This window comes from Triturus cristatus, chromosome 10 (genome assembly GCF_964204655.1).
Source record: "Triturus cristatus chromosome 10, aTriCri1.1, whole genome shotgun sequence".
Lineage (NCBI taxonomy): Eukaryota > Metazoa > Chordata > Amphibia > Caudata > Salamandridae > Triturus > Triturus cristatus.
Window position 1 is genome coordinate 188,220,535 of NC_140593.1, and position 14,526 is coordinate 188,235,060.

A 14,526-nucleotide genomic window follows, 5' to 3' on the forward strand; every position below is an offset into this window, starting at 1 on the left:
TGGTGCTGATTTCAGGTGCCAAGCCCCAGGCACATACCTTAGCACCATAGTGCCAGGGTGCGTGCCTAAGTCTGCCATAGGCTTTGTACAGGAAGGGTACCCTTCCGGGACAAAATACAATGGCAAGACAAGTGAAAAACCTTTTCCTACTTTGTATCAGTGCTGTGCAGTGCAGCACACATGCAGTCAGAAAACAAAAGAGAAATGAAAACCTTTCTCCTTTTAACATCTGCTTTTTATCGGTGTTAATTTTTGGCATAAAATACTGTCTACTAATGGTAGTAAATAGGGTTTTGAGCCAAAAAGCATGGCTGAATGCATGGGAACGCCCATGTTCTACCCATGTAATGCCCCCTTGACGCGAAGTAATGCAAATCCGCATTTTGCAAGGCTTTGTGTTACTTTTGGCTACTTTGCCGCATAAACCAAGTTTTGCACTGGAACGTGAATCAGGAAATAACATTTTGTGCTGCTTAGCTACACTTTTGTGACGCTAACCCAGCGCAAAATGTTTGTGACCCTCCCCGTTAGTCTTAAAAGGTTATGGTGCGGAATTGCACAATTTACTGACATTGTGTTTTTTTCTCTGAACAACTATCATATCTAATTGTTGTAATAAGATTATACATTTTCACAAATTTGAGAGAGGTCAGTGTAACAATACTACTACTTGTACGGATTCAATATCTTAATAAACTTTCATTTACAGTATGAAACTGGCATACCGGATTTTGTCACAACCTATGAAAGAGATCCTTCAGACCTCAAGCTGAAATCACAGGCTTTGAATACAGGTAAATCAATATTTAATGAAATACCCTAAAGAGTCAACAGGGTTACAAATGGTAAATAATTGAACATAGAGACAAAGAAAACAAGCTTCGGCGTTTGAGCAGGATGACGTTGGAGAAGTGAGTATGAGAATCTTCCAAGTAAAAGCAACAGAGAGCAGATGATCCTCATAATCTGATGAGAATGCATTGTTTGCCATTTTAAGTCTCAGAAAATCTACTTTATGGATTACCTGTTTGACGTGCTTCTTTTCAATATTAGAAATAACAAAAACAGAACAGTAACCAAAAGGATAAGTAAACTTTCCCTCTTGTAAATGTGACCAAGGAACATGGATTTTAATCCCATGAGCTAGGTATTGTTGTTAGTGTAATTCTTTCCATTGTAAAATCCCAGTTGTACTCACATGCATTTTACGCATCAGAAATAGTGAAAACAACATACCAAACACAGGGTAAGTAAGGTTTATTGTTGCTTATTAATTGCCTGAATATTGTGGAACATTCAGTTGAATTTGAACATTCCTTTGATTCAAATATAGTTTCACGCACAAACGGTAGCATAGCTTGGTCAGTAAAACTGTGGGGCGGTGGTGGTGGGGAGCGCGCTTCAGGTTTCCCAACAATCACACTGGCCCATCTTATTAAAATACGTTATATGAGAAACAGGACATGAGGGGGGCTTAAGGGGCAGAGGAAAGAGGGAGGAGTGCAGATTTTTAGGGGAACTTAAAACACAATATTTTTCAAACAAACCAAAAATGTTAATGCATTCATAACAGAGAGGAGAGGAAGTGTGTGTGTGTGTGTGTGCGCGTGTGTGTGCGTGTGTGTGTAAAACCCAGGTGAAATCCTACTATTACTATAGAATACTTTTCTTAGGTGGGTGTAACACCTCAAACACCCCCACCCCTTAAGCTATAGCCCTGTGCACAACATTTAAATAAAATAAACCCAGACAGGCCATCAATCTCATAGTTTACTATGGCCATAAAAAAACTGTGGTCAGTGTGGGCTTAAGTATTATAATAAGAGATGAGGCAACACAGATGTCGAATTACCACAATGCTAGTGGTAGCAATGACAGTCACATTAAGTTTACTCTTGTGCCTCCTTCATTGCCTTTGCAGCCTTCCTGCAGTGAGGTCAAGTTCCTAGTGTGTACTGACTCAGTATGAGTGTTTTTTGTCATGTACATCTTTTCAGTGAGAACAGAATCTGAAACTGCATAATGCTCATATAAGTTTGGACAACTGTTGGGACCGAGGAGCCCTCTATGAAGGGACCTGGAGTGATATAATTCCCACTTTTTATATTCATAGTGAACCAAGAATAAAGTTCTTCCTTGACTTCAGGAGCTGAAGAGGAGCAGCCCATTCAGGAAGGAGTTGAGGAGTGTGGGAGAAAAGCAACAAAGCAGGCGTGTGGATTGGAGGAGGATCATGGAAGTAGGGTAGTGAAGTAGTGGAGACCAGGTGGTGGAAGAATGGAATAACAGTGGAGAATTAGACTAGGAAAAGGATTTGTGGTGGAGAAGAAGATAAGATGAAGGTAAAGTCGAGGAGTGGCTGAGAAGGAGAGCAGGGATAGGAAGAGCAGAGGGGTAGCAGGAAGAAGGGGGGAGAATGTTAGTGCTGGTGATGAAGCAGGAAACGATAATAGCAATACTGGCACCAAAAGATTCCTTCAACCTGCCACTAACCCCATGTGACCCTGCTGGGGCAGGGTGATAAGGAAGGAAGGAATCAATAGCTTCAGAAAAGTGAGGAGCAAAAACCAAAGTGAAGGAAGAGAGTACCAACCCAAGGTACATACAGGGGAAGCATGCAAATGAGAAAAAGAAGCAGTTATAGAGAACCACACTACATCATATTCAAATATGCTTTGTGGTTAGAGGTCTGTGTTTTAATTGTGAAAGTTTTTGAACACTGCTTCAGTTTGATCCCTGTGTAAAGAAAACACATTTGCAGGTGCCAATGTAGACTATTGTGCGAAGAGAGTTACACATAATTCTGATACTTGATGTCAGAACCCCGTTCAGACGGCCTCGGGGCAAGCATGCATTACTGGACCCAGTCATGGCAGTTAAGACCTTTCAGTCCTGATGTCCCAGGGCCCGACTTATTATTGATTCTGAGTAATGGGGCCAAGTACACCTTCTGCCCTTGGCTCTCAGTTGTGTGGTCCAAGCAATCCAAAGGCTCCCTCCGGGGGGAGGTGTGGATGCAGGATAGTGAACACAGCCTCACTACTCAAAATGCACACAGTATCAGCAGAAATAAAATATGAACCTGACAAATACTCACTTTAAAGAAAAAATAGAGGTATTTTATTTTATACCTCTACCAGCACAAAAATAAATATGAAATTTGAAAACAATCACACAATTTCCCCTGAAGTCGGAGTTCTAGTGTTTCTCTGGTGAACAGTGACGGTGCGTCCATTGGGGGCGTTGCCCCCGCGCCCCGCGCCCGCAGCCTCCTCGGCGTCTTTGAACTTAAGTAAACTCTCAGTTTACTTAAGTTCAGAGACGCTGAGGGAGAACTGTCAGTCAGTATGACGTTGGACCGCCCACCCCCTTCAGAGTCTGAAGGGGGTGGGCGGTCTGGCGTCATGTTGACTGACAGGCATTGTCCGGGGCAACAGGCAGCAGCACACAAGTGCGCATGAGTGGGCACGGAGGGCAATTTTTGCACCGTGCCCAGTCATGCACACTAGTGTTTCCAAAGGCTGGCGCATGCCCATTAGGAGAGCGAGGGTTGAGCCAAGGCTCAAACCTCAGTCTCCTAATGGGTAGGCGGGCTGAGCGTAAGCCTGCTCTAAGCCAATCCTGGTGCTGCTCCAGCACCAGGATTGGCTGAGAGGGGTCTTGCCAGCAGTGATGGGCTGCCTGTTCCGGTGAGTGGAGGCGCCAGAACCGTCGGACCCGAGGCGGCGCGGACCCCGACCTGCTCAGGTAGGATTTGGTTTTTATTTAAAAAACCCCACCCCCGCGTGACACCCCCCTCCCCCCCCACGACACGAGCCGCGACTGGAATTGTATGTGTGCAGGTTTCGCGTCCTTCTTTCTTTCTGTGTTTTAGGGTGTGCTGGTTCCAGAGGCCTTAAATCTACTTGTTCTGTCTCAGGGCCGCTAGAATTATGCGGCAGGAAAGGACCCAATTATGTGACAGGGTTTATCTGCCACGAGGAAAGGCAAACGTGGCATAAAGCGGCATTTATTTGTGTGGTGGTATTACAGAGTAATGTTGTCAATTTTGCATGTGAACACTGCCTGGGAAAAGGTTTCACCTCATTCGTACCAGATTAGAATCCAAGTAAAGTAATAAGGAATTGAAAGATGACCAGTGGACCTTTGCATAGGGCCTTTCACTGGGCGGCAGCACAAGTTACTGCGAGGTTTGTAACGTTTCATCCGTTTGAGCTATAAACATTGCTGGTAAGATCTGCAACTTATTCAGCAGATGATGCATAATGTGGCAAATGCGGCAAATCCATAAAACACTGCATACACAGAATATCATAATGTCCAGCTTGTAGCCAGGAGCGCTGGAGTTATGTGGCAGGGAACGGCCAAATTATGCAGCATGGTTGACTAAATGTGTAAAAAACAAGTAAACAATGTGGCGCTTTTTTTGATAGTAACCTCATTATTTAACCATTTTACCCGTCAACAGTATCTGGGCAGAGATATGACCACATTGCATCCAGTCCAACACCAAAATACAGCAATAAGCAAGAGAAAGTTGGCCAGTCAGCCTCTGGCAAAGACCTTCCATTGTGTGGCAGACAAATGCTAGTAGCTTTATTTTCCGTTTGAGATCGAATTTTTTTTTATAACATCAGCAGATGACTGATTATTTGGCAAATCCATAAGTATGCAGCAAACATTGTGGTCGTAACATCGCATATTTCCAGTGGCCTTGATTATAGGTGTGGGTAGATTTCAGAGACCTGGTTTCTTTCAGTTTTTTCGGGGGCGGTGTAGGCTTCGAACGCCGTGTTTTCGTGTTTTGACACGTGCAAGGTTCAAAAGATCCCCTTGTCTTTCAGTACCCTGCAAGTTTTAGAGGCTTTATGTGTTTTCATTTTTTTGTGCCGGTTTATATAGCGCAAACTCGACCGGAAGGTATTGAAGCGCTTTACTTTAGCACCAGTTACCTTACACAAGGACACACTCATGATTGGTAGGACGGGGAGATAAAAGTGATTTGCCCAGAATCCCAGGATGTTGAGCCGAGGCTTGAACCTGGTTCCCCAGCTCCGAAGTCGGCAGCTCAGGCTGAAAAGCCACATCCTCTGAGTCCTAATTAGGTCTCTTTGTTGTATGTAAGTGCAGGCTTCAGGGACTTTGTTTTTCTAAGTGTGTTTCAATTTCCTTATTTGTTGATATATTGTTGATGAGCATAGCTCTACATTCAATGTGTGCTGGCTAATAAAAACTACAAGACATCATGGCCAGATGTACTAAATGTGTGGTGGTCGCTAACTGTCTAGTTTGTAAAATCAGAGGTTTTGCAACTGCTAATAAGTTATTTGCTATGTGCTAAACCCATTTTTGGAGTCACTAAAGTTGTATGAATACTATGTTCCTGTATATAAATTGCGCTGCTGTAAAATAAAAAGTTTCCAATATTAAAAAGCTTTCAAAGGGACGATGTTCTACTGGCCCTTGCAGGCGACCATCCCTTTGACTAGCGACTAGTGAGTCCAGTGCTTTGAACCCTCATTACGGTTGTTTCTGAGCACTCCCGATGTTGGCAGGTGTGGGAACTAAGGCACCAAAAGATCTGCTCTAGATTACAAAGTGTGATAAAGTGGTTAAGCCAGGGGCAGAACCCTGAGTCCTACATCAACAGCCAGTGCCACAAAACCATTAAACCAGTGGCCACGGCAATTATGTGATTCTGCATTGGAATACAATTGGCATATAATCTACCTGCCTCCTCTCATTCTCCCGAGGTAATTGCAAAAGGCAGAACTCTTATATAAATAGAAGGAACATAATGAACACACCCCCCACTTTGGGGTATCAGTGTTATAGCCAGGGCCACAGGATTTATTCGATGCTGCTGCGTTTTAGGCAGGATTATGGATTTGATACCTTAGCTATATAATCCATCATCTACAGCTTAAATTGAAGATTTTAACAAAAACCATCAGAAAAAGGATCAAATGTTACTAAAAATGCAGTAATATGTTGCTACACAGTGGATGGCCCTTCACATAGTGTTAACATGTGCAGAGAATGACATAATAATGAAATACTACCCTGCATTACACTGTAAAATGTAGTCAACCCTGCTGCATAATTTGGTACTTCCTGTTGCATAATTCCAGAGGACCTGATTAAAGTGCTGCTGCTCTTCCGGTCCTTGAGAGAGGTGGAGAGAAGCAAAGGAGAGAGATGGGAGGGTAATAGGGGTCATAAGGAGGAGGCTGGGGCATTGCTGGGTGTATTGCATTAATAATCTTCCTGCTTCCTCATATGTGCTTGAAAATGCACCATTTATCCTCTATTTTTTCAAAAGTAGTAGTTTAAGCTCGCTCGCTACGCTCGCTCGCCTCAGTGCAGAACTGTCAGAATTTAACGCCACACCACTTTCAAATGTCACCAGCCGCCACTGCTGGTGAATCTCTGTCTCACGCCATCCTCACATTAGCAATAGTGGTTAATCCCTATTCAATATTGACAACATCCAGTGTATACCATACTAGCTGTTCCTACAGGGCCGACAGGCCTGATATCAGTCTTACCTGCATCAGCAGGCATGAAGCATTTGAAGTTTCTGAGCACACCCCATTCGCAGGCGCTTGAAGTGGCTACAGCTGAGTTCAGGTGAGACACAGCCCATGCGGTTGCAATCAGTGGGTCCAAAGTCCCTCACTCGTGGTCACACTTCAGAAGTGGTCAGAGGTTCTCTGTGACTCCTACTGCAGGGTAGGTGTCTGGCTCATAGACCGGTGTGGGGTGGTTGCAATGATCCTATTGCAGGTCCCTCGCCTCGGTGATCGTGCACAGGTGCTCCCACTGCATCCTCCCTTTTCCAGCAGGTGGCGTGCAGATCAGGTCTCTGTACTTGATGCTACCGGTGAACCCCTCTAGCATGCGGAGTCACCGTACCTCACAATACATAGGCTTCAACCTGGTCATCATTGTGAAATCCTCAGCAGCATCCCCTCCTGACATACAGGGATATGTCCTTCTACTGCACAAGGCTTTGGCCTCTGACACATGGCTGTCTTTTTCCTGGCAGCTCCTGTTGGCATACAGGGTCACTGATTCATTACTAGCCATGGGCTTCGGCCCAGTCAACGCAGCTCACCACATGGTTCACTTCAAGGTAGCCGTCCTCTGGCGTACGGGGTTTGACAACTCTGTCCTGCACACAGGCAATGACCCAATCAGTGCAGCAGCCATATCTTCACACCTCACAGAGGGAGTCCTCTTGACAGGGCTTCCCAGTGGACCTCGCTCACTCCAATGCTCTTCTCTTCCTCACGGGGTACACTGGTCTTGGCAAGCAGGCAGGCGCTAGTACTCCAGGCTCCAAGGCAAGTAATGTTGGATTCACGTGTGATGTCCCCTCATCCAGTGAGGATACTAGCAAGCCTAAGCCCCCAGCCCTGTTCACAGGCAGAAGTCTTGCAGAGCTTCCCTTCCTCACGCAGCCCATCTGGCCACAAACACTCCTTCTGATAGTCCATTTTCAGACAGAAAATGTGAATTAGGGCCTGAATCTAAAGTTTTATGTTGGGCGTCTGCTTCCTTTGAAGTATCTACTCCTCTGCTCTATCTTCCTCTTGAAAACCAGTCTGCCACAGAGGGAATAACTCCAAAGCTGATTGTCCCACAACACAGGCCATGGGAGTGACTATAATTCACACCTAGATGCCATTCACAGTGGTATGCTCATCAAACGTTAAGCCCAGGTCCCCCACCCCTACTCTTTATGATTCGCTTATCAGCCCAATCTCCTTCGTGATGTGTGCTCAGGCCCTTTCCTGATGGCCTCTCACTGAATCAAAGAGCACCCTTTGAAGTGGACAGGGGAACACTGGCTCTCCCCTCTTCTGTGTGTGTCCCACTCAGTTTACAGGAAAACAGCAATACACAAATCTGTCGGGGGTTCTCTCTTCCTCCTCTCCATGTTGCAGTCCTGGGTCTCTCAAAATGGAACCCAGGTCCTCCATATACTGTACCATCCACATACACACATATACCCAGTACATGTACACAACCTTCAAACACAGTGCAGTGCTGTACACTTCATGTATTGTAGCATTCATAGGCACACATACATACAGCACATGCATTGCCAGCACACACACTGTACAACACTACATCCATCATGTATTGTACCACTTATAGCCTCACACAAATCCAGCACATGCAGTCACCTTTCACGCACTGCTCAGTACTACATTATTCCTGTATTTTACCCTTCCCGGGCAAACATACACCTAGTGCAGATACACCACCTCTCTGTTGTGCAGCACTAATCAACAAACCAATGTAGGCCAAGGTTGAGTTAAGCACACAGCAGAGGAACTTTAAAAAGGAGTGATCCCGTAGGCCTCACTCCAGTGACAACAAGCATTGGCATAGCCAATAGGTCTCGCCTTTGGGACATTATAAGAGTTTAGCCATGCATCACAATATCCTGGGTGCTGTTACACTAGGGATTGAAGGACTATACAATTACCACACACTGGGTCATGCAGTCTGATTTGTGAGCACATGCTTGCATCGGGAAACATTTATTGACACATTCCAAGCTTTATTAATGCACAGACCTTGATGCAAGTCAACAGCACTATAAGGTTCTGTGTGCTACTGCATCACTAGAGTATTTAACAGCCTATGAGAAAAAGTAGTGAAGCACTTTCCAATGGTGGTGATGTCAGCCAGTGCCACATCTACAGCTACATACACAAAAATGAGTTTACTTATTTAGGGTGCATTGGTTTCGATAAGGTGCTGCAAACAGCTGTGTCAAGTTTGCAGCATGCTGCATCGGTTCTGATGAGACCACAGCTGGGCAAGCAAAGCACCTTTAGTCCCACCTCCCTACTTCGGGGGTTAGGACTCACAGCAGGCAGAGTCCAGGTGCGGGCTTCAAGATAGTTGGAGCTTTTTCTGTCCCTGAGGCTCTGATCAAGAGGCCAGCTAACTAGCCCTTAGAGTTATTCTGGTGGTCTTGGGTTCAGTGTGCAGGTCCAGTCCTTCTCACTCAGGCAGCAGGGCAACAATGTAGCAGGGCAGCAGGGTTTTCCTTTCAGCAGAGCAAAATAGCTTTCTGTCTTCTTTTGAGTCTTCCACAGATCCCGAAGTATACTGAAGAGATGGGTCTGAGGGTCCACTATTCATACCTGGCGCTCACTTTGAAGTGGGAGAAGCTTGTAGAGTCCATCCCCTACAGAGGTTTCTGGAATTTCCTACCCATTTGCCCTGGCCCCAGCTTGTATTTGGGTGCAAAAGACTAGTGAGAAACTCTTTGTGACTGTGCTGAAGCAGAGTTTTTGTGATGTGCAAGTGAGGTGGATGACAACTCCTCCCCCTCTTCCTGACAGAAATTGCCCATCCTGACAACACATACTCCCACTCTGTCTCACCCTCTGGGAAAAATACACAAAGAGCAACTGCCAGTTATACCTACTGATGCGACCCAGGATACAGGCTTCAGCACCAAATGTTTAGGAATAGAAAATTCTAACTTTCTAAAAGTGCCATTTTCAGAGAATTTAAATTACCATTAAAGAAGGTTTTAATCTTTAGAGACCAAACTCAGCTTTCCTACCTGCCTAATCAAAGGTTATCACTTAGTAAAAGTACTAAGGTAACCCAATGTTATCATATGGGAGAGGCAGGCTTTGCAGTAGTGAACAATAAATGTAATCATTTTTCACCAACAGGACATGTAAAATTTAAAAGAACATGTCCACCTTTTTAAATACACTGCACCCTGCTCTATTGGCTGTTCAGGGCCCATTCTACAGGTGACCTATATGTATTAAAAGGAAGGCTTGGATCTGGCAAAAGGTTTATTTGGCCTGGTCGAATTGGCAGTTTGCAACTGTGCGAACACAGGCTGCAATGGCAGGCCTGAGGTATGTTTAAAGGGTTACTTAGGTGGGTGGCACAATGAATGCTGCATGCCCAGTAGTAGCATTTAATTTACAGGCCTTAGGTACATGTAGTCCTAAGTCCAACAAAAACGAATTCAGCAACAAAAGGAGAAAGAAGGCAAAAGGTTTTGGGGAAGACGACCCTAAGGCTGACAAGCCCAACAAATACATAGACAGACAGTTATCAATAGTGGCAGTTTTCAAACTTGAACTTAGAAACATACATGGCTTGCCCCCGTGGGGGTAGCCTGGTCAGTGAGACTGGGTGGTTTTCAGCTACAGATTTTCCAGCAATTACCCTGGCATATCATGTTGACCTCCTGGTCAGGGACTCTGCTCCCTGCCCCAGCAGCTCTGCTGTTGTGCTGCTGCCCCCTACACCTCTCTGAGAAGGAAGGTGTTCGAGGCCCTCCTCCACCTGCAGGGTTCTGCCTGTGCCTCATCCCTGGTGGTCCAGTGGGAGAGCCTTGCTCATCTGCTGTTCCATTGTTGTCTGTCTTTTTGTTTGTGCCTGTTTTTTGTCTTTCGTCTGTCTTTTTGTTATTGTGCCTTTGTAATTGTTATTTTCTGTCTTTCTGTTTATTTTGCCTGTTTTCATTTTTTGCTTGTACCGGTGCCATTGTTTGTGTCCTCCGTGCCAGTTTTGCCACCCTTTCCTGCTGCTGCTGCCCCATAGCCCCTCCCCCCTGCCGGATCCCGCTCCCACCGCCCAGCTGCGCTTCCCTCCCCCTTGTCTATTTAATGGCGTGCAGTGGGCGCACCGCAGGCATGCCAAAGGCAAGCCAGTCTGTGCCCGTTCATGACCCGACCGTGACCAGCGCCAGGGATCCTGGCTCTCTGACCACCCACCACTACGACTTAGCTGACCTCCAGGCACTTAACCGTGGAAGGAACAACAACTGCCAGCTATCTACTCCGAACACCACCCATGGCCAGTTCTCCTGCCGACACTGCTGACAAACCTTCACCATCTGCCGCACCCCCACGGCTGCTGCCCTCATGCTGGACGCCAGCACCACTGAAGCCCTGAAGTGCATCCTCCTCAATGTGCGCTCCCTGCACAGACATGCTGTAGAGATCTGGGATCTCCTCGACACTCTCTCGCCAGACGTCACCTTCTTCACGGAAACCTGGACCAACCCCACCTCCGCCCCCAACATCGCCACCCCATCCCTGACGGATATAAGATCCAGAGGAAGGACCACCCCAACCTCCCAGAAGGAGGACTTACCATTGCACACAAGATCTCTGAGACTTACCACCTCCAGCACGAGCGACTCCCCATCCACCACCGAATACCTCCAATTCCAGATCCAGACCAGCCCCAGTACGACCCTATACGGTACCCTCACCTACAGACCCCCATACCTCGAATCGCATTCACCACTACCATCGCTAACCTCATCACGTCCCACGCCATCATCTCCATTGACGACATGCTCATCGGAAATCTCAACTTCCACCTCAAAAACCTCAGCGACTCCAACTCCGCCATCCTCCTGGACAACCTCTCAAACCTTGGACTGAAACAGCTCGTCACCACCCCCACCCACAAGGTAGGACACACCTTTGACCCATCTTCGCAGGAGGTAACAAAATCCACTTCAGCCACACCATGCAAGTCCCCTGGATGAACAATCACTGCATACACTTCTCTTTCGACAAAGCCACTGCTCCCAAACCTACACCACACCCTCCACAAAGGAACTGGAGCAGGGTCATCGATGAGCACCTCAACTCCACCCTCATCCACGAGCCCCCCACTTCGACTGACGCCAACTCCGCAGCCAAAGAACTTCACAGATGGATCACCAGACTGCGCAGACAAGCTGGCCCCCCTCCACAACCCCAACAGACAGCGCCCCATGAAGGCAACCTGGTTAGCCACCGACCTCCAAGAATCCAGGCGCACCTGCAGACTTCTTGAGAAGCTATGGAGAAACAGCAAAACCTTGGAAGACTGTACCACCTACAAGAATGCCATAACGGAATACCACCAACTCATCAGATCCACCAATAGGACCCCAACACCAGCAACTCCAAGGAACTCTTCAGCATCATTCAGGAATTCACCAAGCCCCCCAGCAGAGCCACGGACGTCACACCCTCCCAGGACTTCTGCAACAAACTCGGCTCCCCATTCCTCCTGAAAATAAGATCCCTCTATGACAACTTTGACGAACAGACTCCGGACACCAAACCCATTCCTCTCCCCAGCAACGACAGCCAGCCCACCATCTACTCCTGGACCCCAGGCACCACTGAAGACACCCGCATCAACCATGAAAGGCATTTACACAGGAACCCCCACGGACCCCTGCCCTCTACACATCTTCCACAGAGCCGCCGCCACCATGGCACCTGAGCTACGATGCACCATCAACACCACCTTTGAAGCAGACACATTTCCTGATGACTGGAAATGTGCAGAAGTCAAGCTCCTCCTCAAGAACCCCTCAGCAGATCCAACGGACCTCAAGAACTACTGACCCATCTTTCTCCTCCCTTTCATGGCCAAAGTCACCTTGAAGATCGTCAACACCCAACTAACGAACTTCATTGAAGAGAACTCCATCCTCAACCCCTCCCAATCCAGGTTCAGCAGCAACCACAGCACTGAGACCGCCCTACTCTCGCCACAGACTACATCCGCACCCTCCTCGACCAAGGCCACACCTTCGACACCTCCCACTGCACTTTGACTGCCAGACTCCACAACGCCGGCATACATAGAGCCACCCTCAACTGGCTCCGCTCCTTCCTCACTGGCAGAACCCAAAGAATCAGACTCACACCCTTCCTCTCTGAACCCACAGAGATCAACCCCAGAGTGCCCCAGGGATCGTCGCTCAGCCCCACGCTCTTCAACATCTACATGGCCCCCTTCCCACCATCGTCAGACAGCATGGACACAGCATAGTATCCTACGCCGACGACACCCAGCTCCATCCTCTCCCTCACTTAGGACCTCCACACCACCAGACTCAGCTTCCAGGAAGGAATGAAGGACGTTCCATCCTGGATGAGCAACAGTTGCCTGAAGCTCAACTTGGAGAAGACAGAAGTCCTCATCCTCGTACTCTCCCCCTCTGCAAGGGACAACACCTGGTGGCCCACCGGCCTTGGCAGCCCCCCCAACCTCACGGACCATGCCTGGAACCTCTGCATCATACTCTACTCCTCCCTCATCATGACCCGACAGATGAATGCCGTTGCCTCCATCTTCTTCAACACCGTCCGCATCCTTTGCAAGACCTTTAAATGGATCCCCCCGAATCCAGAAAGACCATCACCCACGCACTCATAACCAGCAGCCTGGACTGTTGAAACGCCCTATATGCCAGAATCAGCAAATCCCTGTTCCCCAAGCTCCAGACCATACAGAACACCGCAGCCAGACTCATCCTCGGCATCCCTCGACATGAACACATCACCCAACACCTGCAAGACCTCTACTGGCACCCCATCGAGAAGAGAGTAACCTTCAAGATACTCACCCATGCCTACAAATGCCCCCACAACACCGGACCCCAATATCTCAACAAAAGAATCTCCTTCAACATTCCCAAGAGCATCCTTTGATACACTGTCCTCGCTGAAACCCCACGCTTCCGCAGAGCCAGAACGGGTGGAAGAGCCTTCTCCTACATCACAGCAAAAACCTGGAACAGGCTCCTGTCAGAAATGGGATTTCTGGTTGGCTAGGGCTTGCGCCAAAGCCAGGCAGAAACCACCACTCTAGTGAGGGCAAGGAAGGTACACGCCAAAGATAACCCCTGCTCACCCCCTTGGTAGCTTGGCACGAGCAGACAGACTTATCCCTGAGGCGATGTGTAAAGCGTTTGCGCGCGCACCCAGCAACAACACCCAAGGCCCACCACAAAAGAAACTCCACACAAGGTATTATGTAAAAATAACCTTTGTATTATACCAAAACACATTAGATAAAAACACACACTTTACATTGTGCCAACAGGCACGGGCAGAATTTACAAGGGATTATATGTACAGGGGACAGGGCCACATGGACCACTGTCAGGAATTAGCACTTTGTAGAAATTGCACTTAGAACGTAGGAATAATACTTTAGAACATAGCACATACAATCACTGTAGCACTAAAAATAGAACATGTAGCACACAACCAGTAACTACTGGTATCAGGTAAGTACCACCTACGCAACCCTAACCACCTTAGGAAAATATTGTGCAGGGAACTAGGACCTCACTAGCATCACCTGTACTAGGAGAAATCAAACAACCACCTAAGTATCACAATACCTGTAGGGGTCTAAGCACATAAACACATGATGCATAAAATACATTCAGAGGTGTAAACACAATTTAGGAAAGAAAATATCATGAAGGCATTGCGCAGGCGCAAAAAGTACATGTATGAAAATCACCAAGCACCCTAGGGGAGGGCACAACACAGCAAAACTGTCCCCAGACCAACTGGCCTCCCAGGGGTGCAGAAATGACCAATAGCCAATAATGTCAGGGCGCGACTGCGCAGGCTGCGCAAGCCAGGCGCACAATGCACAACCTAAACATTGCAGCTGCCCACTAAGTGCTGGGCAGCTGTGGAACTGAACTGGGGCACCACT

General features: G+C 47.4%; 1 protein-coding gene across 1 annotated transcript in view; it reads left to right on the forward strand.

The window, feature by feature from the left end:
- The window catches only part of C10H7orf78 (chromosome 10 C7orf78 homolog), a 102,908-nt gene that overhangs the window by 60,665 nt on the left and 27,717 nt on the right, over positions 1–14,526 (forward strand). Inside the window, exon 3 of the mRNA XM_085630789.1 lies at positions 710–794. Within this exon, the coding sequence (XP_085486915.1) occupies positions 710–794 (85 nt within the window). The remainder of the gene's footprint in view (positions 1–709; positions 795–14,526) is intronic.